This window comes from Phocoena phocoena, chromosome 6 (genome assembly GCF_963924675.1).
Source record: "Phocoena phocoena chromosome 6, mPhoPho1.1, whole genome shotgun sequence".
NCBI lineage: Eukaryota > Metazoa > Chordata > Mammalia > Artiodactyla > Phocoenidae > Phocoena > Phocoena phocoena.
The window spans coordinates 24,014,542-24,042,002 of record NC_089224.1 but is presented as its reverse complement, the minus strand read 5'-3'; the positions used below and the strand labels follow the sequence as shown (position 1 = coordinate 24,042,002).

Below are 27,461 nucleotides of genomic sequence, written 5' to 3'. Positions count from 1 at the left end.
TGGAACTGAGTATTTGAAATTAGGATTGTCTCAGCAGATGCAGTGTCTTTGACTGCTGTATGTACATCACTCCTAAGGAAGTGGTCCTTGTGCTCCAACCAACATCCAGCAGGACCAGCCTTACTAATGATCCTTTGTGTTGGAAAGCCCCCGTCCATCAAAAAACTGTCATGCAACCCCCATGTCCAAGAACAGAATTCACTAAATGTCTTTCTCATAGTATTCCATGGTTGTTAAAGATTTAGGTTTTTACCTTTTAAATGATCTTAGTATAATATTTTAAGCGAGTAACACCTTCTCATGGTTCAAAATTAAGTTGTGCAAAATGGAATATGCAGTGGCGAGTCCTCCTCCCACCTCTTTCCCCTGTCAACCCAATCCTCTTTCCCGGAGGAAACCAGTGTTATCTGTTTCATTAAAATCTTTCCAGAGATATGCCATGCAACCAAAAATGAAGGCAATCTATTTTCATTTTTAAAAATGCCTTCATTGTTTTTTCTAGTTGAAAATTCATAGATGTTCCAATATATCTAAGGATATTTCCAATGATTGTCTTTGTACGGGTATCGTGGCTCCTCTGTTTCTGCACTAGATTCCTAGAACAAGAATTTCTACAGTCCCTTAAATTTCAAAGTACCTGAAAGAATAGGGTGGCTCGATCTAGCAAAGAAAAATAACAAATGCCTAACTGAATTTGGTTTTTGAACTTCACATAGACAATGAATTTGTTTTTAGTATAACTGTGTCCCATGAAATATTTTGGACATACTTTTACTGCAAATTCTTTTCCTGTTTATCTGAAATTTACACTGAACTTGAAATCTGTATTTTATCTGGCAACACTACCAAAAAAGTATAACATACCAAGCTATTATTAATTACTCATCCTTATGAGAAAGAGAACTTGGAGTAAAGAGACTCAAGTGTGCATCCTGGCTGCAACACAAAACACAATTGTAAACATACACAAAATCTGCAGGCTCTTCAGATGAAATGGATTTGGAAGAGCCATCATATAGCATTGAACGTCTTGGCTTAGTAGGGGTAAGGACAGAAGTAAGGAAGAAGAAGGCGGAGAATCTTCTCTTTCCTTATGTTAAAGGGACTAAACATCCTAGAGTCCTGGTTTTTCTAGGTGTTAAAAATCCACTACCCATGAAATGGATGTGCACCTTGAGACAATGCCAAGAGTTCATCTACCAATTTCCAATCCCCATTCATACAAACCCACTTCCAACTAAATCCTAGCCTGCAAGCCCTGCTTACAAGTTTGTTAATTTCCTGTCTGCATTACATACCCTTGCTCTTTAGAATCTAGGCCTCATTGTTGCATATGGTCCCATCTGCATGGGAATCATGGTAGCATTCCTTTTAAAAAACTTGTTTGATTATTTTTTTCATATTGAGAATCCATGTCAGTCAGTTTACCACTATCAAAATGGTATGAAAGAGTATTTGTGTTTTGTGTTGTGAGAAGAGAGGACTGTTAGGAAACTTGTCAAGGGCGATGAAGGGTGAAAACCTCAGAGGATTGCAACCCAATCTCTTGGGAGACGAGATTCACTGACTGCTGTAGCAGCAGTAGAACTCCTACTGATTGTGGGGTGTTGGAGAGGGAAACAGAGGTTTAGAAGGACTGTTCCACAGTGTGAAAAAGACTCCTGTTGGTGCTTAAGAAGTTCCTTGCCCCTTGTCAGGAGAAATTGACTCAGAAGAAGATGAGAAGATAAGGTGAGAATATTTCAAGCAACATCGTGGTGAACTTTATATCTAAAGAAACTCCTGTTGGGGACTGAACAAAATAATAAACAATTTGGGAATATCACTCAGTACTGGAGCTTTTATAATGAAGGAAAACTTAAATGATTTTCAACCAATAACTTCATACTAGAGGGATGGTGAGGCAAAATATTGTACCCAGGCACTCGAGAAAGGCAGGCTTCCTTGTTGCTTCCTCCCCTTGTTCAGTCATTGAACCAATTATTTACAAGATTCTCACTCATAATTCTGATACAGTATTTGAAGGAGTATTCTCAAGGCCACTGATACAAAAATTGCACTGTGCAAAAATTAGCCAGTTCCAATTCTGCAATCACTTTTGTAATACTTCAAAATCCTACACCCCAGAGACAGAGATAATCAAATTAGCCCAAATGTAATTTGGGAAGACCAGTCACAGAAGGGAGTATCTAAAAGTCCTTTGGATCATGATCTCTGACTATTCCTGCACAGAGGTTGGGGGCAGGCATTGACTACTGAGAAAAAACATCTCTGGACATGCATCACAAGCCTCAGAAGACAGTTCATTTCCACTCAATCACGAAACATTAAAGAAATGAAGAGATACCATGTTTGTGTCTTTTCAAGTCTGTGCACTTGGAGGTGCATAGTGCTATTAGGTGTGAGGGGTCTTCAGAGGCATCCTGTTGAGTGAGAAATGCTCTAATCTTGAAATTGACCGGAGAGAGGATCTGATGATTGAAGTTTCTTTGGGAAGTATTAAAAAATCAGGTCAGTAAGTTGATCCTGCTACTATTTTTGTTGTTGTTGTTGTTTTTATTGCCAACTGAAATTCTGTAAGATATTACAAAAAAGGAGGGAGGGAAAGTAAAATTGTTCCCATATTACCTGCTGTGTTGAAATTGGCCCAGATTGTCAACTCTTTCTCAAAGTTATTAAAAAAAAGACAAAACCGTACAAAGGAAACACCTGTGAATCAACATTTATTGGAAAACCTCCATGTATTTAATACACTAAGAAAAAAAATTCTATTAGGGTAAATGCGTTTGGAAAAAACTCTAGGAACGGAGCCAGGAGACAGTATCTTAAGAGTGTTTCCCAGGTCTGAAATTCTTTCCTAGAATTGTTCTTTAATGGAAACTTCAGGCTTGCTAGGAAAAAGGACCTACTGTTTTTTGAAAGGCATAAACAAGAACCAAGGAACTGCTGTCCAAAGGGCATAAAAGCACTTGCCCCAACTTGCTACTGTGCTTAGAGTGGAGCTCTCCAGAACTCTTTGTATCTAAGTGCATGGGTTTCACGTGTGCAATATAAAAATCACGAGTGCCCATCTCACAAGAGATGGTTTTAAGAAGAGACCGTCACGAAGATTCCCGGCGAGGAGCGTCGCCTGAGAAGTTCCGCAGCGTGCCTGACCCTTCACTTCTCTCCTCTCCTGCAGAACTTCTGGAACAGATGCCCGCGCGCTCCGCGCCTGCACGCCCGCGCACGCCCACTGGGGCGGGGCTCTCGGGCACGCGGACCGCCGTCCTCCAACGGCTCCCGGCATCTGTTGGGGCAGTTTGCTCCGGAAGACAGGAGCGCATGCGCGAGCGCGGAGGGCGGGGCCCCAACCGCCATCGTGGGGGGGGGCGGGGTCTTTCATGGCGGCCTCTAGAGTCAATTATAGGAATCCTGAGGTAAGGGGTACGGGGACTTTTCACCCCTCAGGTGTCACCGCTATGTGCTGTTGTTCACCCTGTGGGTTATTTGTGCCCTTGTCCGTGTAAGGAGACTCCCCTCACGCCCCCATAGAGCTCGATTCCCTTGAGGTGTTAACCCCAGGGTTACTGGCACCACTGGGGAGCTGGCTGCATGAAGGGTTCAGTGGCTGCGGGGCCTACAGTGCGGGGTAAATAGTGTGTGCGAGCTATTAAACAGGTGCAGTTCTAGTCTGCGCGTTCTGAAGAGTACAAAAGCTAGAGGGAAGTTCTTGCGAGTTGAAAACCCTCATCTGTTTCCAAAGGTGTAGCTCAGGTCACTGGAATATGAGTGAAGATCTAGCGAACATCCTCATAGCTTTACTAGTAACTTTTTTTTTTCGGTATGCGGGCCTCTCACTGCTGTGGCCTCTCCCGTTGCGGAGCACAGGCTCTGGACAAGCAGGCTCAGCGGCCATGGCTCACAGGCCTAGCCGCTCCGCGGCATGTGGGATCTTCCCGGACCAGGGCACGAACCTGTGTCCCCTGCATCAGCAGGTGGACTCTCAACCACTGTGCCACCAGGGAAGCCCACTAGTAATTTTTTAACATAAAAATATCAATCAACACTTATGTTCAAACTGTACTCTTTTGTCAATGAGAGGAGTAAATTTGCTGAATCTAACAATAAGCATTTATTCGTAGTCTGATACTCTCAAATCATGACGGAATTGCAAGCATAGGTTGGCTGGTGATGCAAGAGTTCAGCAAAAATCAACGAAAGCATTAGGTAAGAATCAATTTGGTATATAGAATTTACAGTGAAGAGTAGTGTACATTTTATGTTATTTGTAAATTATGTGCACACATCTATTATATCATTAAAATTAATTATATGGTATATATCTCCACACTTCTCTAGGGAGTGCTGATTCAGGTTATTAAGGCTTTGCTTCATAACACACCACGGCAGGTGTGTATGGGGCTTAAGGTAGTTTATGTTTGTATTCTGGGGTCGTGAAAGTACTGTGTGGGTGTGTTTGTAGTGTGAATTATATATATGTGCGTTTGTGGCTTGTTGGAGTTCAGTGTCTGTATTTAAGGATATTAAGAAGTTACATCCTTGTTTTTGGCAGTTGGGGAGTGTGGGTGTTTATGTGTATCTGGAAGTGTCATGTTGTATATGTGTATTTGTAGATCTTCCAGGGATTGTAGGACCTCATGGGCAGTGGGTGGTTTTATGTATATCATTATTTGGGAGCCTATTGGGAATGTGTTTCCATGAATTCCTGGCGTGAGGTTTATTTGTGTATTTATGGAGTTGGTGAGAAGCTGAGTAGTGTATTTGTATTTGTGGGTTGATGATGTCTGTGTGGATATTTGGGGTTAAGTGGAAGACATGAGTGTGTTGTTGTGAGAGTGGATGTATTTGAGTTTATGTAGAGGGTTTGAGTTGTAATTCAGATGTACTCTAGTTGTTCGGGTTATGTATTTGTAGTGTAAGACTTTGGGAATGTGCGTTTATGTGTGTGTTTTCTCCCAGCATGTTAGAAATGCGTGTCTGATGGTGGGTTTTGAAGGGTTAGCTGCATGTACATAGTGGAAAAGTTGGAAAAAGTACTTGTGTTTATTATTTTTGGTGTAGGGTCGTGTGTTTTGCTTATTTTTGAAACGTAGAGGGATCATTTGTATCTATTCAGGGCATGCTATATTATGTGCGTTTCTTTTGGTGGTTTTCAGGAATTTTGTGCTTTGGGGTGTGTGAGGGAAGGTGTATGACTGTTTTATGGGACTGGTGGTATAATGTATATGTGCATATGAATGTGTTGTGTGGTGTGGGGTTTATATGAATCTGTATTTTGGAAGTAGGTGGTGTTATTTCAGTGTGAGTATTTGGGAGTGTGGGATTATGTATATGCAGATAGTGTGAAGCCTCATGTCTATTTTTGCTTATAGGTTGGTATGTTTCCATATTTGTAGTATGCTGAGTAATTGGGGGTATATTTGGGGTTTGTGGTGAGAAACATGTATGTTGAGTTTGTGTGTGTATTCAAAGAGCGAGCAGATTAGATGAATATTTTCTAGAATATGTGTTTGCATTTTTCCTGGGGGTTATTTGTATCTGGAAGTAAGTATTTTTGTGTTGATATAGTAATGGAGTTATGTGTATACAGGAGAATGGGAGAATTTATTTGTACTGGAAGTGTATGATATGGTTCTAAGTAAGTATTTAGGGGTATGGAGGTTTAAGATGTGTAATTTGGGATTTGGAAGGGGTTTTATGTGTATTTATATATGATATGCTGGAGATGTGTCCATGTCTTAGGAGTGTGTACTGGTTTGTGTGTATATCCATCAGGGCATGGGTGAATTCATAGGGTTTGAGGTAGTCAGAAATGGTCACAGTGGTTTCCTGGAATGCTGGGATTTTTGTGTTTGGAAATGTTTGGGGATTGTGGTGGTAATGTTGGATTCTGGAAATGTAAGGATGATGTATAGTGTTTTGGGGGATATATATATTTAGAGATTGGGAATATTTGCTGGTGTGTGTGTCCATGTGTGTGGGGGGGTCATGAGTGTATGTAGCTACAGTTGAGGGATTGCTGGTGTTTTTGTGTCTTTTATGTATCTGAGCATGAGGGGTGTATGTTCATGGTTAGTTTATGAGAGTGTGCGTAAGGGCTTTGTGTGTGTATTAAAGCATTCAGGGATCCTCTTTATGACATTTCTGGAATGTACTGGTTGAAGAACTTGGTGGAGTTGCTTATATGTGTGTTTTCAATGTTTGTGGGATGGTCCTCTATGTATCTGGCAAGTTTGGTTGTTTTGTGCCTGTGTGTGTGTCTTTAGGTTCATGGGGCTTATGGGGTGTGTATTCTGAGATATGGGAGAGGTTCAGTGTGTGTATTTGGAAACAGAGAGGCTGTGTAGGTTTGTGTGTTCAGGAATTGTGGAGTATATGTATTTTGGGACTGTGGGATTGTGTGTGGGTATTTTTTGGGTGGTTCATGAAACAACTGTATACTTGGTGTTTTTTGAGAGCCTATGTATCTACAGGTTATTTGTTGTGAATATATGGGTAGTGTGTTGGTTGCATATGTTGGTATTTGAGCACATTCAAGGTGAGTGGTTTTGTGTAAAAATAAGGTAGTGAGAGGTGTTTTGTATGTACATTCAGGTTTCAGGTAGCAGTTGTATGGGTGTGTTTAGTGTATATTAAAGATTGTATGTTCTGAGATATGTTCTGGAGATATGTAGTGTGGTTTTGTATATCTGGGGTGAGTGTTCAGGGTGTTACTCAGGGTGTAGTCAGACTGTGTGCACATATTCACATGAAAGGGGATGGGGTGCACTGGAACTGGCTCGTACTAGCTTGGTATAGTCAATGGTGCATATCTCTTCCCAGCTCTGTGATGTCAGGTTGAAATTAGTCATGCTGAGAATAGTTACACCAGGTAAGTTGTGAAGCTCCGTAAATCAAAGCTTTCCTACCTACCCTTGGAAAGCATTTTATTAAGCATTCATCAGCATTTATCACTGGTGAGTGTGTGCGTGTGTGTGTGTGTGTGTGTGTGTGTGTGTGAAGCAAGAATATTCAGGCATCAGTGCGTACATGTATGGGAGACTCTGAGAATTTTGAGTGGGGCATTCAGGGGTTGTGGGCCTTTGTATGTGTGCCTTGACCCTGGTCGATCAAGTTGGTACATTCTTTTTTTTTCTCCTTGCCCATGTACTTTTAATGTTACAAGTACATTTTGTTTCAATTCTGACATATTATTTTATGCTATAATTGATAGATATTATTTACAATAAATGTAACAAAATTTTCTTTTATTATTTTATTTGGTTTTTAGATTCTGTTTTGTTCTAAGTACTCTTTATATGTATACCTGTTACAATGCCCTTAATTTTCATTTTTCTTAAAAAATCTTTTGCTATCTAGTCTGTCAGTTTTAAATGGTACTCACTGACACTCATATATACAACAGTCAGTTACCTTTTTCAAATTTCACTCTTCTCCCTCTCTTCTCCTCCCATTTTTAATGGAATTCTTTCCACATAGTCAGAACATGTAACAATTAAACACTATTCTCTCACCCATTACCCTACTCTTGTGTTAGTATTTGATTTACAATTAAATATATTAAATAATCACCAGCAATCATTTACCAAGGTTTCCTCAGTGTGTGCTGTTTACATGAGCTCATCCTATAGTAGATTCCTCATGAATGACTCACCTGCACAATAGTCCCTGGGTTCTTGCACAGTCGAAACTGTTTACTTATAGACTTGATATGTTAAAGGCAGCTTGGCTGAATATAAAAACCTTGGGTAACTTTTGTTCTATGGAATATTTTGAAAATGCTGTTCCACTGTTGCTTTGCGTTGTATGTTGCTCTTGAGAGGCTGGTGCTAGACTAATATTCTTCTCATTATAGGTAATTTGATTATTTTGTTTAGAGGACCTGATGATTTTTTTCCTTAGAGTTGTTTTACTAACATATTTTTCAAAGTGATTTGTTTTTGAATCATTTTCCCAGGTACAAGGTAGGCCCTCTCAACATGTAAATTTAAGTTATCTTTTATTTCCAGATAGTTTTCTTGCCTTACAGATTTAAATATCAATATTTATTTCTGTTGTGTTTCTTTTTCTTTTCTAGTAACTCTAATTATATAGAGATCAGATATTTTTTTCTTGCCTGCCTGGCATTTCATCCACTTTCTCCTTAAACTTTTTTACTCTTTTAAAAATATCTCAGATGTACTCTCTTTGTTGTCTTCCTGCCTTTCCTCAAAGTCCCTTATTAAAATTTTATTCCAATCTGTATTCTCTTGGGCACCCTATAATTTTCTCTTCCTTCCCTGGTGGACTTTGTCTTTTTCTTCAATTCCTTTTCTGAACTTGATTGACTTTCATTGAATTTTTTGTGTGTTTTGTCCTTTTTTGTCATTAGTTTTTAAAATTGCTGATTCAATGCATGCATTCAATGTTAAAAAAACATTGTTTTAAAACTAATTGCTTGTTTATGAATACTTAATTCAATTTAGAAGTTTGTTACAGTATTCTGCTCCCTTATTAATTTTTGGAAAGAATATCTATCACAGGAAATATTTTAATTTGAATTTTCTATTTAATTTTTGTATACTTTATGTTGAATTGAGTTAATTTTTTTTCAGTCCTAGGCCTTTTGTTGATAATTTTCCTGGCATTAGAGTGCCCTTTTCTACCAGTATTTTAAAATGCATTTAAAATTTTTGATTATGTTGGTAACGGTTGGGATGGTGGCAGAAAGAGAGGAGAGGTGGCGTGACATGTTTGTCTTTGGTTTCTGTAGGATCCTTAACTTTTACTTCTTCCTTTTTCTTCCTTCTTTCTTTTCACTGCCACCACTTCTCCATTTGGCAGATTCTCCCCCCAGAAGCAATGCATCCCAAAGGCTAATACCTATAGTTCTGCTTACTTTCAAGCCCAATTATTATAGCTGATGCCAGGAATTGACAATTCTTCAACTTGTGTTTAGCATTTTGACACTTACTGTTGTAATTTCACTTTCTGGAAGTGATTTTGTCTATCTTTATCTGCATCTTCTGTTCCACTCTTCTTTTTCACAGAATCTCTTAAGTTCACCTTCACTCATTTTTCATGCCTGTAGACTTTTACCAGCCATGATGATACCGACCAGGGTTCTTGGCCTTCCTCAATAAATAGAAATTGACTAGAGGCCAGACAAGAAATTCAGGCAAGGCTTTATTGGGGCCCCTGCTGCAGCAGTGGGGAGCCAGAACAAGTTACAGGTTCCCTTGCTCACTTGCTCCCTTGGTGGGGGTGGGGGGTAAGTGAGCTGGTTCTTTATATGGGGTGAGCGTAGCAGGTGTCCAGGGGTTGGGCCAGAGGGGTGGCTTAAGTGTTTGTCCACCCCTCTGGTGGTGTTGAGTGCAGGGGGCGTGTTCAGTACCCTGCCTTTGCTCCGGACACCCTGTTTTTTTGCTCCCAGGTCTTCAGAAGTGACAGTAGGGAGGTTTTTTGTTCTTTTTGTATCTTTTGTCCATAATTTGTCCCAATTGCGCATGCACACAGTTATTTTTAGTCCCTTATAGTTTCTTTGTACTTTTTTGCTTGAGGAGAGGTTTGTCCAGGTGCAAGCATTGCAGCACTGCAGCAAAAGGTCCCAGGTCCCAGGCCTGTCTCAATGAGAGCCTGTTGAAATTTGTTTTTCATTTCTCTACTTGTAAATAATTAGAAGTTCTTGGTATTCTCTGCACCCAAGTATATCTAAAGCATGGCCAATAGTAATTTTATTAGTGTTCTTTATTTGTGTTGTTTTACTTGTCATTGTTGATCTTCTGGTTTGGAAGGTTTACAAGACTCAGATTCAGGTGGTCACCATTACAATCTGTAGCTGGACACTTTCCCAGGCAAGGTTTTAAACAAGAAAATGGCAGTTTTAGAAGCTGAGCAGAGGCACTACTGCAGGATTGAAAGAGTGGAACTGGGGATCGCAGTAATTGTTCTGGTTGGTGAAGTGACTCACAATAAGAAAGTGGCAGTGGAATTTAGAAGTGAGGATGGATTCAAATTGCACTCAAAACAATAAGGACTAATTGTCAATTTCTTAAATAAATTGTCTCGGGACTTCCCTGGTGGTCCAGTGGTTAAGACTCTACGCTCCCAATACAGGGGGCCCAGGTTCGATCCCTGGTCAGGGAACTAGATCCCACATGCCGAAACTAAAAGATTGCCACATGCCGAAACTAAAAGATTCCCACATGCCACAACTAAAGATCCTGCATGCCGCAACGAAGATCCTGCACACAGCAACTAAGACCTGGCACAGCCAAACAAACAAACAAATAAATAAATATTTAAAAAATAAATTTCTCTTTTTAAAAAATTGTAATGTATGGACTAGATATTCTATTCATTGATAGCAAAATAATCAGTTCATGGGTTAAGATAGCCTCCTGCCAGTGCACAGTAAAGATACCCACTGGTCATTGACCTTCAGGAAAATTCCAAAGGAAGCATTATATATTTTTTTATTGAAGTATAGTTGATTTACAATGTTGGGTTAGTTTCAGGTGTACAGCAAAGTGATTCTTTTCAGATTCTTTTCCCTTACAGGTTAGTACAAAATATTAATTATAGTTCCCTGTGCTATACGGTAGGTCCTTGTTGATTATCTATTATATATATGGTAGTGTGTATATGTTAATTCTGAACTCCTAATTTATACCTCCCCTCCTTTCCCTTTTGGTTCCATAAGTTTGTTTTCTATGTCTGTGGATCTATTTCTGTTTCATAAATAAGTTCATTTGTATCTTTTTTTTAGATTCCACATATAAGTGATATCAAATGATATTTATCTTTCTCTGTTTGACTTACTTCACTTAGTATGATAATCTCTCGGTCCATCCATGTTGCTGCAAATGGCATTATTTCATTCTCTTTTTATGACTGAGTAATATTCCATTGCATATAAATAGCACATCTTCTTTATCCATTCATCTGTTGATGGACACTTACGTTGTTTCCATGTCTTGGTATTGTTAATCGTGCTACTATGAACATTGGAGTGCATGTATCTTTTCAGATTAGACTTTTCTCTGGATATATGCCCAGGAGTGGGATTACAGGATCACATGGTAACTCTATTTTTAGAGTTGGTCCATTCTCTAGGGCCAAAGAATACCAATAAATGTTGGTGATTTCTGGCCCCTCTTCATGCAGATGGGTTCAGGGTGTCTGTACCTAGGCAGGTTCACACTCCTTCAGCATTTGTGTGGTCCTGGCATATGGGTCTTGAGATGAGTGAGCCTGGTGGACAAACGGCCATGTAGAGCAGCAGCAGTGTATTAATCAAGTTTTCATTTTCTGTATTTTGTGATGTTTTGACATCTTAAAAAGCTGTCTGGCCAGGGAGAGACTGCCCCACACTGGGCTAGCAAAGGACTCTCTGGGAGCTTGTCTTTCATATGCAAATCAATCAACCAATCTGGAGTCTACAGCCTCAATTACCCCATTAATCTAACTTACACACTAAGCCAATATTTCCCCTGACCTAAAATGTCCCAGGGTCAGGTACCAGGCAACTAGAGACCACACCTATAACCTAAAACCCACCAGAATTATTCAAACTAAGCAATCCTAAATTGTTTACTCTGCCCTCCCTTACATTTTCTGTCAAAATTCCAATAAACACTCTGGCATAGGCTTTCTCCTTGTTCCTGCTTGTGCCTCCTGACCAAACCTGGTACTTACCCACTAGCCCTGTGTGGTGTTGCATGTCCCCTTCTTTCAGGAAATGTAACTAATGAGTTTCAGAGGCATTGGATTCTCTGTATCATCACTTGGTCACCTCCATAAATTAAATCCTGGACATAATTTTAGAACAGTTGGCACAGTGAGCAGAATGACTCAAGTGTTCAATGGAGGGGCCTACCTCTGGGCTGCTCTTGGCTTTCTAACTGATTTTACCACACAGCAAGTTCTGCCTAAGAAGGTACTGTTAGTTCCTGGTGCGTTTGCACTTTGGCTGCTGCCACTTTGTGCTGTGTCTACCATATGCTGTATTCCAACTTAAATTGTTATAGGATCTTGAAGGAGTAGTCCCTAAGGTCCTTCTCAGCTCCTTCTGTAGCTTAAAGGTGCTATAGTATAGGTCTGAAAGGACTATAATTCACTAGTTGGCACCTTAGCCAGGACAGATTCATCTCATCAGTCTCTTTTTGTCTGAGATCAACATACCTGCTTATTAGACTGGTGACCTTAGGAGTGACTAGAATAACTAGTTAATATACAAGGCAGAGGCTACTCCCAAAAGTGAGTGAGGAGAGGCTTCCTCCAATAGACTGTGTTGGGATGCCAGTCTGATCAATGGTGGACTGCAGTTTTGTTTTGTATTCCATATTCATTGAGAAATAATTAACATATAACATTGAGTGAGTTTAAGGTATACAGTGTGATGATTTGCTACAAATACATAATTGCAAAATGATTACCACAGTAGGGTTAGTTAACTTTTCCATTCCTTCACACAGTTACTTTTGTGTGTGTGTGGTTAAGCCATTTAAGATCTACTCTCTTAGCAACTTTGAAGTATATAATACAGTATAGTTAACTGTAGTCACCATGCTGTATGTTAGATGCCCAGAACTTATTCATCTTATAACTGGAAGTTTCCACCATTTGATCAACATGTCCCCATTTCCCCCAATTCCTAGACCTTGGCAACTACCATCCTACTCTGTTTATGTGAGTTTCAGCTTTGTTACATTCCATGTATAAGTGATAGCACACAGTATTTGTCTTTCTGATTTATTTCACGTAGCATAATGCCCTATGGTCAATCCATGTTGTTCAAAAGGCAAGATTTCATTCTTTTTCTTGGCTAAATAATATTCCATTGTGTGTATATCTATATATGTAGATATATTTGTCACATCTTCTTTAACCATTCTTCTGTTGATGGACACTAAGGTTGTTTCCATATCTTGGCTATTGTGAATAATGCTTCAGTGAATATGGGAGTGCAGATATTTCTTTGAGATAGTAATTTTATTCCATTTCCTTTGGCTATATACCCAGAAGTGGGATTCCTGGATCATATGGTAGTTCTCTTTTTAATTTTTTGAGCATACTGTTTTGCATAATGGCTGCACCAATTTACATTCCCACCAACAGTGTACAGGCATTCCTTTCCTCCACTTTTATCTTTTGTCTTTTTTATGATAGCCATTCTAATAGGTTTGAAGTGATATCTTATTGTGGTTTTGATTTGTGTTTCATTAATGATTGTTGATGTTGAGCATCTGTTCATACACCTGTTGGTCATTTATATGTGTTCTTCGGAAAACTGTCTATTTAGATCGTCTGTTCATTTTTTAATTGAATTGCTTGGTTTTTTTGCTGTTGAGTTAAATGAATTTCTTATGTAGTTTGGATATTAACCCCTTATTAGTTTGTTTACAAATATTACTCTCATTCCATATGTTGTCTTTTCATTTTGTGAATTGTTTCTTTGCTGTACAGATTTTTAGTTTGATGTAGTCCCATTTTTAAATTTTTGCTTTTGTTGTTTGTGCTTTTGATGTCATATCCAAAAAATCACTAAGACAAATGTCAAGGAGCTTCTACCCTATGTTCTCTTCTAGGAGTTTTACAGTTTCAGGTCTTATGTTTATGTCTTTAATCTATTTTAAGATAATTTTTGTGAGTGATGTAAATTAAGAGTCCAGCTTCATCTTCTACATGTGATATCCAGTTTTCCTAACACCATTATTTGAAGAGACTATCCTTTCCCCAGTAAGTATGCTTGGCTCCCTTGTCAAATAATAATTGACTGTATATGTGTGGGTTTATTTCTGGGCTGTCTACTCTGTTCCATTGTTTTATGTGTCTGTTTTTATGCCATACTCTTTTGATTACTATAACTTTGGTTTGAAAACAGGAAGTGTGGTAACTCCAGCTTTGTTTATTCTTTGTCAAGATTGCTTTGGTTTGTTGTGGTCTTTGTGGTTCCATTCGAATCTTAGGATTGTTTTTTCTATTTACATGAAAAATGCCATTGGAATTTTGATAGGAATGACATTGAATCTGTAGATGGCCTTGGGTAGTGTGGATATTTTAACATGTTAATTCTTCTGATCCATGAACATGGGGTATCTTTCCATTTATTTGTGTCTTTGTCAAATTCTTTCATCAAGGTCTCATAGTTTGCAGTGTACAGATATTTTGCCTCCTTGGTTAAATTTGTTCCTAAGTATTTAATTGTTTTGGATGCTATTATAAATAAGATTGTTTTCTTTATTTCTTTTTCAGATATTTGGTTGCTAGTGTATAGAAATGAAATTGATATCTGGGTGTTGATTTTTGTATCCTGGAACTTCACTGAATTTTAAAAATTAGTGCTAACAGTCTTTGATGGAGTCTTCAGGATTTTCTGTCTATGAGACCATAAATATGAAAACAGTTTTACTCCTTTCTTTCTGATTTGCATGCCTTTTATTTCTTATTTTTGCCTAACTTCTCTGGTTGGGACTTCTGGTATCATGTTGAATATGTGTGGTGCCACTCTGGGTACCCTTGTTTTGTTTCCTTGTTTCTGATCTTAGAGGAAAAGCTTTCACCCTTTCACTCTTGAGTGTGATTTTAGCTATAGGATTGTTGAATATTACCTGTATTCTATACTCAATTTGTGAAGTTTTTTTTATCATGAAAGGATATTTTGTTTCATCAAATGCTTTCCCCATCTATTACAGTGATTATATTTTTATCTTTCATTTTATTAGTGTGGTGTATCACATTTATTGATTTGCATATGTTGAACCATCCTTGCAGCACAGGGATAAATTCCACTTGATCATGGTGTATGATACTTTTAATGTGCTGTTCAATTTTTTTCTATTGTTTTTCTGGTCTCTATTTCATTTGATTCTGCTCTGATTTTTGTTGTTTCCTTTCCTCTGCTAACTTTGGATGTAGCTTGTTCTTTTCTTTAAATTTTTTGATGTGTGAAGTTAGGTTATTTGAGATATTTATTTTTTCTTAACGTAGTCATATATTGTTACAAACTTCTGTTAGAACTGCTTTTGCTGCTTCCCATAAGTTTTAGTGTGTTGTGTTTCCATTTTCATTTGTTTTAAGATATTTCATTTCTGTTTTGATTTGTTCTTTGACCCACTGGTTGTTGAGGAGTGTGCTGTTTAATTTCCACATATTTCTGAGGTTTTCAGTTTTTCTCCTGTTAATTGATTTCTAGTTTCATACCATCATGGTTTGAAAAGTTGTTCGGTATCAATTCAGTCTTCTTAAACTTGCTGAGAATTGTTTTGTGAGCTAGCATATGATCTATCCTGGAGAATGTTCCTTGTGCACTGGAGAAGAATATGTATTCCACTGCTCTTGGATGGAATATTCTGCATATGTCTGTTAGGTCCATTTGGCCTAAAGTATAGTTTGAGTCCAGTGTTTCCTTATTGATTTTCTGTCTATATGGTGTGTTCATTGTTAAAAGTGGGATAGTAAAGTCTTCTACTATTATTGTATTGTTGTCTATTTCTGCCTTCTTCACTGTTAATATATCTGGGTGCTCCAATGTTGGGTGCATATGAATTTACAATTGTTATATTCTCTTGGTGAGTCAACCCCTTTATCATTATGTAATGATCTTCTTTGTCTCTTGTTACAGTGTTTGAGTTAAAGTCTCTTTGTCAAAGATGCAGACATAGAGAATGGACTTGAGGACAGAGGGAGGGGGAACGGCAAGCTGGGAAGAAGTGAGAGAGTGGCATGGACATATATACACTACCAAATGTAAAATAGATAGCTAGTGGGAAGCAGGAACATAGCACAGAGAGATCAGCTCAGTGCTTTGTGTCCATCTAGAGGGGTGGGATAAGGGAGGGTGGGAGGGAGATGCAAGAGGGAGGAGATCTGGGGATGTATGTATATGTATAGCTGATTCACTTTGTTATACAGCAGAAACTACCACACCATTATAAAGCAATTATACTCCAATAAAAATGTTAAAAAGTTAAATAAAGTTTGTCTGATATAACTATCCATGGTCTCATGTTGTTTGCATTTTCAGGAAATATTTTTTTCCCCTTCACTTTCAGTCTGTATGTGTCTTTGAACCTGAAGTGAGTTTTCTGTAGGGAGCATTTCGTTGGATCTTTTTTAAAAAAAATGCAGCTCCTCTGCCTTTTGACTGGAGAATTTAATCCATTTATATTTAAAATAACTGTTGATGGGTAAGGACTTACTAATGCCATCTTATTAATATTTTTCTGACTCTTGTAGTTCCATTGTTTTTTCTTCCTCTCTTGCTTTCTTTGTGAATTTATGCTTTTCTGTAATGTAAGCTTTGATTCTTTTCTCTTTAACTGTTATGTATCTATTGTAGGTTTTTGCTATGTGGTTACCATGAACCTTACATAAAACATAGATGTAACAGTTTATTTTAAGTTGATGACAACTTAACTTCAATTGCATACAAAAATGCTACCCTTTTACTCCCCCACCCCACATTTTATGTTTTTGATGTCAAAATTTACCTCTTTGTATATTGTATATTTTTACAAATTATTATTATTGTCATTTTTAATAATTTTATCCTTTAACCTTTATACTAAAGTGATTAACACAACACTGTATTACAGTATTACAATATTCTGAATTTGTCTATATACATACCTTTACCCAGAATGTTCTATATTTTCATACGTTCTCATGTTAGTAACTACCGTCATTTCCTTTCAGCTTGAAGAAATCCTATCAGCATTTTTTGTGAGGCAGGTCTAGTGTAGAATAGCTCCCTCAGCTTTTGTTTGAGAACAAACATCTCTTCTTCATTTTTGAAAGATAGCTTTGCTGGGTAAACTTCTTTGGCAGTGTTTCTCTTTCTGTGCTTTGAATTTTTCATCCCACTCTCTCCTCGCTTGCAAGGTTTCCACTGAGTATCCACTGATAGACTTATTGGGGGTTCCTTTATTATGTGAGGGTTTGTTTTTCTCTTGACAGTTTTAAAAATTCTCTGTCTTTTATTTTACACAGTTTTTTAATAGTCTGTCTTTGAGAAGATCATTTTGGGTTGATATTTGGTGTTGACCTATTAGCTTCATGAACTTGTATGTCTAAATCTTCTCTCCCCAGATTGGGAAGTTATCAGCCATTCTTTCTTTCTTTTTTGGCTTAAAAGAGCAGAAATTTATTTTCTCACAGTTTTGGAGGCCGGAAGTCCAAAATCAAGGTGTTTGCAGGGCCATGATCTCTCCAGAGACTCTAAAAAAGATTACTTTCCTTGCAATTTCCAACTTCAGCGAATGGCTGTTGGCATTCCTTGGCTTGTGGCTGCTCACTCCAATCTCTGCCTCCATTTTCACATGGTCTTTCTCCTCCTTTCTGTCGGTGTCTTCTCCTCTTATTATAAGGACACTTGTCATTAGATTTCGGGCCCACCTGGATAATCTAGAATGATTGCAAATAAGTTTTTGATATAATTACATATGCAAAGACCCTTTTCCAAAATAATGTCACACTAACAGGTTCCAGGGATTAGAACATGGACATATTCAGTGGGGGCACCATTTAATTCATTATACCCAATGTGAGGTGCCCTTCCAAGTGGCAGGGAAGCATTTGTCACCGATGCATTGAACTTTCCTACAGGTGCCCACATCCTATTCTCAAACTTGCCAAGTACCCAGATGGGTTTCTGTGATGCCAGCAAACCCAGACAGGATGCAGAGTGGGACCCAGACACAGCTTTGTTTCATGTTAGCTTTCAGTGATGTCTCTTTTTTTCTTTCTTTTTTTTTTAACCTTTCTTTCTGTTTTTTTCTTTTTTTTCTTTTTTTTTTTTTTGTGTGTGGTATGTGGGCCTCTCACTGTTGTGGCCTCTCCTGTTTCGGAGCACAGGCTCCGGACATGCAGGCTCAGCAGCCATGGCTCATGGGCCCAGCCGCTCCACAGCATGTGGGAGCTTCCCGGACCAGGGCACAAACCCGTGTCCCCTGCATCAGCAGGCAGACTCTCAACCACTGCGCCACCAGAAAAGCCCTAACCTTTCTTTTTTATTGAGTTAAAATATATCTAACATAAAGTTTACCATATTAATAATTTGTAAGCATTCAGTTCAGTGGTACTAAATACATTCACATTGTTGTGCAGCCATCTCCACCATCCATCCTCATAACTCTTTTCATTGTAAATCTGAAACTGTATACCTATTAAACAACTCAACTTCACCATTCCCCCAGCCTCTGGCAACCACCATTATATGTTCTGTCTTTTTGATTTTGACTACTGTAAATGCCTCATATCACTGGACTTACACAGTTTTTGTCTTTTTGTTCCTGGTTTATTTCACTTAACATAATGTATTCAAGGTTTGACTATGTTGTAGCATATTGCAGAATTTCCTTCCTAAAAATGAAGTTTTTAGAATAAAACAATGAAATATTCCATTATAAGTATATACCACATCTTGCTTATTCATTCATCATTTGATGGGCACTTGAGCTACATCCATGTTTTAAATAATATGAATAATGCTGCTAGGAATGTGAGTGTACAAATATCTCTTCAAGACCCTACTTTGTTTTTGGTATATATCCAGAAGTGGAATTTCTAGGTAATATGGTAATTCTACTTTTAATTTATTAAGGAACCTCCATACTTTTTTCTATTGTAGCTGTACCATTTTAAATTCCCACTGACAGTGCACAAGGATGCCAAATTCACCACATCATTGTCAGTACTCACTGTTTTCTAAGAAGTCATTACCAAATCAAATATCATGAAGCTTTTGTCTTGTGTTTTCTTCTAAGAGTTTTGTTGTTTTAGGTCTTATATTTATGTCATTGATCCATTTTGAGTCAATTCTGTATATGGTGTAAGGTAAGGATCAAAAGTCATTCTTTTCTATGCAGATATCCATTTTCGACAGCACCATTTGTTGGAAAGACTACCCTTTAGAGTTGAGGAAGATGGCGGAAGAGTAAGACAGAGATCACCTTCCTCCCCACAGATACATCGGAAATACATCTACACGTAGAACTGCTCCTATAGAACACCCACTGAATGCTGACCTCAGCAGAAGACCTCAGACCTCCCAAAAGGCAAGAAACTCCCCACATACTTGGGTAGGGCAAAAGAAAAAACAGACACAAAAGAATAGGGATGGGACCTGCACCAGTGGGAGCGAGCTGTGAAGGAGGAAAGGTTTCCACACACTAGGCAGCCCCTTCGCGGGCGGAGACTGTGGGTGGTGGAGGGGGGAAGCTTCAGAGCTGCGGAGGAGAGTGCAGCAACAGGGATGCGGAGGGCAAAGTAGAGAGATTTCTGCACAGAGGATTGGTGCCGGCCAGCAGTCACCAGCCCGAGACACTTGTCTGCTCACCCACAGGGGCAGGCGGGGGCTGGGAGCTGAGGCTCGGGCTTCAGTCGGAGCGCAGGGAGAGGACTGGGGTTGGCAGCATGAACACAGCCTGAAGGGGTAAGTGCACCACAGCTAGCAGGGAGGGAGTCCGGGAAAAAGTCTGCACCTGCCGAAGAGGCAAGAGACTTTCTCTTCCCTCTTTGTTTCCTGCTGCTCAAGGAGAGGTAATTAAGAGAGCCGCTTAAAGGAGCTCCAGAGATGGGCACGAGCCGCGGTAACAGCGCAGACCCCCGCAGTAACAGCGCGGACCCCAGAAACAGGCAGGAGATGCTAAGGCTGCTGCTGCCACCAAGAAGCCTGTGTGCAAGCACAGGTCACTATCCACACCTCCCCTCCCGCGAGCCTGTGCAGCCTGCCACTGCCAGGGTCCTGTGATCCAGGGACAACTTCCCCGGGAGAGCGCACGGTGTGCCTCAGGCTGCTGCAATGTCACACTGGCCTCTGCTGCCACAGGCTCGCCCAGCATCCGTACCCCTCCCACCCCCGGCCTGAGTGAGCCAGAGCCCCCGAATCAGCTGTTCAACCCTGTCCTGTCAGAGCGAAGAACAGATGCCCTCAGGCCACCTACATGCAGAGGTGGGGCCAAATCAAAAGCTGAATCCCGGGAGCTGTGCAAACAAAGAAGAGAAAGAGAAATCCCTCCCAGCAGCCTCAGGAGCAGCAGATTAAATCTCCACAGTCAACTTGATGTACCCTGCATCTGTGGAATACCTGAATAGAAAACAAATCATCCCAAATTGAGGAGGTGGAGTTTGGGAGCAAGATATATTATTTTTTCCCCTTTTCCTTTTTGTGAGTGTGTATGTGTATGCTTCTGTGTAAGATTTTGTCTGTATGGCTTTGCATTCACCATTTGCCCTAGGGTTCTATCAGTCCATTATCTTTTTATTTTTCAAAAAAATTTTTTCTTAATAATTATTTTTTATTTTAATAACTTTATTTTATTTTATCCTCTTTCTTTCTTTCTTTCTTTTTTTCTGCCTTTTATTTTGAGCCATGTGGATGAAAGGCTCTTGGTGCTCCTGTGCCTCTGAGGTGGGAGAGCCAACTTCAGCTGATTTCAGGTCCACAAGAGACCTCCCAGCTCCACGTAATGTCAAACGGCAAAAATCTCCCAGAGATCTCCACCTCAATACAAACACCCAGCCTCACTCAATGACAAGCAAGCTACAGTGCTGGACACCCTATGCCAAACAACTACCAAGACAGTAAGACAACCCTGCCCTAGCAGAGACGCTGCTTAAAATCATAATAAGGCCACAGACACCCCAAAACATACCACCAGATGTGGACCTGCCCACCAGAAAGATAAGATCCAGCCTCATCCACCAGAACACAGGCACTAATCCCCTCCACCAGGAAGCCTACACAACCCACTGAAACAACCTTAGCCACTGGGGACAGACACCTAAAACAACAGGAACTACGAACCTGCAGCCTGCAAAAAGGAGACCCCAAACACAGTAAGATAAGCAAAATGATAAGACAGAAAAACACATAGCAGATGAAGGAGCAAGGTAAAAACCCACCAGACCTATCAAATGAAGAGGAAATAGGCAGTCTACCTGAAAAAACATTCAGAATAATGATAGTAAAGATGACCCAAAATCTTAGAAATAGAATAGAGAAAATGCAAGAAACATTTAACAAGGACCTAGAAGAACTAAAGAGAAAACAAGCAACGATGAACAACACAATAAATGAAATTAAAAATACTTTAGAAGGGATCAATAGAATAACTGAGGCAGAAGAATGGATAAGTGACCTGGAAGATAAAGTAGTGGAAATAACTAGTGCAGAGCAGAATAAAGAAAAAAGAATGAAAAGAACTGAGGACAGTCTCAGAGACCTCTGGGAAAACATTAAATGCACCAACATTCGAATTATAGGGGTCGCAGAAGAAGAAGAGGAAAAGAAAGGGACTGAGAAAATATTTGAAGAGATTATAGTTGAAAACTTCCCTAATATGGGAAAGGAAATAGTTAATCAAGTCCAGGAAGTGCAGAGAGTCCCATACAGGATAAATCCAAGGAGAAACATGCCAAGACACATATTAATCAAACTATCAAAAATTAAATACAAAGAAAACATATTAAAAGCAGCAAAGGAAAAGCAACAAATAACACACAAGGAAATCCCCATAAGGTTAACAGCTGATCTTTCAGCAGAAACTCTGCAAGCCAGAAGGGAGTGGCAGGACATATTTAAAGTGATGAAGGAGAAAAACCTGCAACCAAGATTACTCTACCCAGCAAGGATCTCATTCAGTTTGATGGAGAAATTAAGACCTTTACAGACAAGCAAAAGCTGAGAGAGTTCAGCACCACCAAAACAGCTTTACAACAAATACTAAAGGAACTTCTCTAGGCAAGAAACACAAGAGAAGGAAAAGACCTACAATAACAAACCCAAAACAATTAAGAAAATGGGAATAGGAACATACATATCGATAATTACCTTAAATGTAAATGGATTAAATGCTCCCACCAACAGACACAGAGTGGCTGAATGGATACAAAAACAAGACCCATATATATGCTGTCTACAAGAGACCCACTTCAGACCTAGGGACACATACAGACTTAAAGTGAGGGGATGGCAAAAGATATTCCATGCAAATGGAAATCAAAAGATAGCTGGAGTAGCAATTCTCATATCAGACAAAATAGACTTTAAAATAAAGATTATTAGAAGAGACAAAGAAGGACACTCCATAATGATCAAGGGATCGATCCAAGAAGAAGATATAACAATTGTAAATATTTCTGCACCCAACATAGGAGCATCTCAATACATAAGGCAAATACTAAGAGCCATAAAAGGGGAAATCGACAGTAACACAATCATAGTAGGGGACTTTAACACCCCACTTTCACCAATGGACAGATCATCCAAAATGAAAATAAATAAGGAAACACAAGCTTTAAATGATAAATTAAACAAGATGCACTTAATTGATATTTATAGGACATTCCATCCAAAAACAACAGAATACACATTTTTCTCAAGTGCTCATGGAACATTCTCCAGGATAGATCATATCTTGGGTCACAAATCAAGCCTTGGTAAATTTAAGAAAATTGAAATCGCATCAAGTATCTTTTCTGACTGCAACACTATGAGACTAGATATCAATTACAGGTAAAAATCTGTAAAAAATACAAACACATGGAGGCTAAACAATGCACTACTTAATAACCAAGTGATCACTGAAGAAATCAAAGAGGAAATCAAAAAATACCTAGAAACAAATGACAATGGAGACACGACGACCCAAAACCTATGGGATGCGGCAAAAGCAGTTCTAAGTGGGAAGTTTATAGCAATACAATCCTACCTTAAGAAACAGGAAACATCTCAAATAAACAACCTAACCTTGCACCTAAAGCAGTTAGAGAACAAAGAACAAAACATCCCCGAAGTTAGCAGAAGGGAAGAAATCATAAAGATCAGATCACAAATAAATGAAGGAAACAATAGCAAAGATCAATAAAACTAAAAGCTGGTTCTTTGAGCAGATAAACAAAATAGATAAACCACTAGCCAGACTCATCACAAAAAAAAGGGATAAACTCAAATCAATAGAATTAGAAATGGAAAAGGAGAAGTAACAACTGACACTGCAGAAATACAAAGGATCGTGAGAGATTACTACAAGCAACTTTATGCCAATAAAATGGACAACCTGGAAGAAAGGAACTAATTCTTAGAAATGCACAACCTGCCAAGACTGAACCAGGAAGAAATAGAAAATATGAACAGACTAATCACAAGCACTGAAATTGAAACTGTGATTAAAAATCTTCCAACAAACAAAAGCCCAGGGCCAGATGGCTTCACAGGCGAATTCTGTCAAATATTTAGAGAAGAGCTAACACCTATCCTTCTCAAACTCTTCCAAAATATAGCAGAGGGAGGAACACTCCCAAACTCATTCTAAGAGGCCACCATCACCCTGATACCAAAACCAGACAAAGATGTCACAAAGAAAGAAAACTACAGGCCAATATCACTGATGAATATAGATGCAAAAATCCTCAACAAAATACTAGCAAACAGAATCCAACAGCACATTAAAAGGATCATACACCATGATCAAGTGGGGTTTATTCCAGGAATGCAAGGATTCTTCAACATACGCAAATCAATCAACGTGATACACCATATTAACCAATTGAAGGAGAAAAACCTTATGATCATCTCAACAGATGCAGAGAAAGCTTTCGACAAAATTCAACACCCCAAAATAAAAAAATTCAACACCCATTTATGATAAAAACCCTGCAGAATGTTGGCATAGAGGGAACTTTCCTCAACATGATAAAGGCCATATATGACAAACCCACAGCCAACATCGTCCTCAATGGTGAAAAACTGAAAGCATTTCCACTAAGATCAGGAACAAGACAAGGTTGCCCACTCTCAGCACTATTACTCAACATAGTTTTGGAAGTTTTTGCCACAGCAATCAGAAAAGAAAAAGAAATAAAAGGAATCCAAATCAGAAAAGAAGAAGTAAAGCTGTCACTGTTTGCAGATGACATGATACTATACATAGAGAATCCCAAAGATGCTACCAGAAAACTACTAGAGCTAATCAATGAATTTGGTAAAGTAGCAGGATACATACTCTCTTGATTAATGTAGCTTTGTAGTATAGTCTGAAGTCAGGGAGTCTGATTCCTCCAGCTCCATTTTTCTTTCTCAAGATTGCTTTGGCTATTTGGGGTCTTTTGTGTTTCCATATAATTAAAACAATTTTTTGCTCTAGTTCTGTGAAAAATGCCAATGGTAGTTTGATAGGGATTGCACTGTATCTGTAGATTGCCTTGGGTAGTTCATATCATCTTACCTCATGTGCCTACTTATCTCTAAGTGAGTCCTGCACACTGTATTTGAAAAGAGAGGCCTTGGGAGTTGTTAACCTTCTTCAGAAAGGATTTTCATTTACTCCCACCCAGTAACTGGGCAGCCAGTGCAGGGACTGTTTACTTTCAGACCACCCTCACTCTTAGGTTGCAACTTGATAACCCACCCCAATGTAAGAGGATTCACAGGGCTCCATTCCTTGGTGGCCCTGCAGTCCAACTTTTGTCTACTTGGCTATTAAAGCTCTGCTCAGCCCCTTAGCTTTGTAGTAAACATCTCCAGGGCAAAAGCAGCCCCATTTTTAGGCTCAGCACTTTGATTTCTGCCATCTTCTGAATCTTGGCCTAGAAACCGTTTGCTCTTTTTAGCTCTCTTACTTGATATATTTTCTAATTTTTCTAATTGTCCTTCACTGACAAGTATGTGTGAATCATGTGCTCTTCCATTCCCAAGAGAGAACCTTAGTGGATTCCTCTTCATCTATACAATATATTCTCAAATTGCTCTGGAGATGTTAATTACACTTATTCCAAAGTCTTCTTTAAACAACTAGAGTTGTTTATGTGAAATCTGTTTCATCAGGTTTTACCTTTTTGTTTACGAGCTTAGTTCTTTAACAGAATTAGTTCTGTTTACATATGAAACTGTTCCCGGATGTCTGCTCATCTTGATATTTGCAATGCCAGTTTGCCCATGCTTTCAAAGACCTCCTTCCCTCCAGGAGGAGGATACTGCCCCCAGGTGAGAGCCACTTCCTCAATCTGCCAGCTAACACCCACTTTTGCCATTTCTCTCTGGCCAAATGCTCCCTCCCAATGCCCAAGAATCACCTCTAAAACAAATGTCCTGGCAACAGAAGGCCTTCATCATCTGGAGCAAATGCTTGCATTCTGTCGAATATGCCTCAGTTTTCCTTTCAGTTGGGCCCTTGTGGAGACTTGAAAAGGGAGAAAGAAGGGTGAGAATGCAGTAGTGAGAAGGAACTGCAAGGAGAAGAAAGACTATGAGTAGGACCAGGAGACAGGAAAGCAGGGGCCCGTGGACAAGAAAACACAGGCAGCCCACAGGGCTGGACCTCTGAGAGGGTGAGAGGCTGCAGAGATGGGGCCAGGGAACAGGCTGTGGCACACTAGAGCCAAAGGGGGATGAGGAGTCTGCCCTCCATGTGGCAGGCAAGGAGGAGCTTGGGGGACTGAGCAGAATTACTTGGTCACTTGGTCTGCCATGTGGAGGGCCTGGCTTGAAGTGCCACCTGGCACAGCGGTCTGGTGCCAGGTCCACAGACCCTGGGAAACAGCAGAGGTTCCTGAGAGCTGGGTCACTCACCAGCAGGCGGGGGCCTTCTGGAAAGTCACAGGCCTCCAATGAAGACGAGTATGTAGGCAGGCAGGAGGCTTGCTTACACCCGTTCTCTGCTTTCCATACTTTGATCAGTCCCCGCTCATCCACGGTGACAGCCAGTTGCAGCCGAGGGTAAGTCACCAAATTCACCAGAGCTGCAGGCTGTAGAGGGCTAGACAGAGCTCTGTGCCCTAGGCAACAACAAAATTAACGTAACAACTCACATAGGGCCCATTTATTTCCTAAATGCTTATTATTTTCATTCATTTGACCATCACCCAGTGCACACGGGATTCGCAGGTGTAAAGGATGTGATCCCCATCCTCACAGGCTGCACAGCATGGTAGGGAACACAACACAGGAGCAATGTTCTACCACAGAGGAGACAGGTGTGTCCTGGAGGAGAGCAGTGGCTGAGCATGGGTGTTGAGACTGCCTGGGGTTGGTGCCATTGCAGGGGGACTGAGGGTGGGGTCCTTCATGTGCACTGGGCACAGGATGTCTGAAGCACTCCCAGTGGTTACCTATGGCTCAACTAAAGAAGGCTGGGCAGGGAGGCAGGACCCAACACTACCCACCCTGCCCAGGATCTGGGCTGTGCTTGGGACCCAGGCTGTGCTGGGGACCTGGGCTGTACTCAGGACCTGGGCTGTGCAGGGCTGCATAAAGAGAACTTCCACGTGGAGCATCTCACTTGGTCCCCAAGGAACCCAGGTTTACAGATAAGCTAATTCAGCCTTGTAGTTGTAAACAGTTTCTGTTGCATATCTACAACTGCCCTGCTCAGAACATGCCCTTCCCAGTGGTATGCCCAGCAGTGCCACCGCGGGCCAGGCCTGGCGAAGGCCCATGCCCTGTCACAGCCATTAGCACAGAGGAAAATGACTGGTCCGAGATGGGCTGATTCCCAGATACATGGTCTCTCCCACGATTCTGAAAGCTAGAACAGCGAGGTAAGAGCCCGGGTCCAGCAGGCCCACAGCACATTAGGACAGGGCATCAGAGAACCAATCCTCTAATTGCTGTTTCTGAGTTTCTCAGAGTTGCCACATGGGGTTTGTTTCCAATTTGGAGTTATTACGGTTCTTTTTCTATCTGGTGTTATCATGTTAGCATGATCTTTTTCCAATCATGATATCCCAGTATTCTTCCATTCTTTTCTTTCTTCCCCCTCACATCAGCAAATCAACAGTTGATTTCTGTTGCTTAAACAGCTAACAAGACTATTACTAGTAGGGGACTCAGCACCGGTGACTGGCTCATGTCAAGTAGGTCTCGGAGAATACACATTATTCACCAGTGGCTAGTAGTATGGAAGTGGGTAAAAAAGCAGTGAAACTCCCCTTCCCATTTCAGAATAGGAAGTAGCAACCAGGGAAACAGAGTTCAGAAACAGGCTACATACTGCATGACTCCAACAAAATGATTGAGCTTCTTAAAAATAAAATAAGATTGGAGATGTGTTCACAAAGAGGATTAAGATTGGGAAGCCAGGCAGAATAGGTGCCGAGGGGTCTAGCCCTAACAGTCCCACACTGTGACCAATGGACCACACTAGAGTTCAACAAACCATGGCCTGCAGCCAAACCCAGCCCACTGACAATTTTTGTATTTTCATTAAAAAAAAAAAATCAAAGACTATTTCATGACACATGAAAAAAACAAGAAACTCACATGTGAGTGTCCATAAGTACAGTTTTATTGGAACACAGCCACTCCCTTTTTGTTTACTTGTATACAGCTGCTTCTGCATTTCAGCCACATAGTTAAGTAGTTGCAACAGGACCACGTGGTCTGCAAAGCCTGAAATATTTGCTCTCTGGCCCTTTACAGAAAAGGTCTGCCACCCCAGCACCAAAGCTCTTTATGTTCAAGTCAAGACCTTTTTGTT

The 27,461-nt window shown here is 40.0% G+C and overlaps 1 protein-coding gene across 1 annotated transcript in view; it reads right to left on the bottom strand.

Moving 5' to 3' along the window:
* Positions 1 to 3,101: 3,101 nt before the first annotated feature.
* Positions 3,102 to 27,461, bottom strand: part of FBXW12 (F-box and WD repeat domain containing 12) — a 35,157-nt gene continuing 10,797 nt past the window's right edge. The window contains 2 exon segments of the mRNA XM_065879862.1: positions 3,102 to 3,393; positions 25,482 to 25,752. Coding sequence (XP_065735934.1) covers positions 3,102 to 3,393; positions 25,482 to 25,752 — 563 coding nt within the window.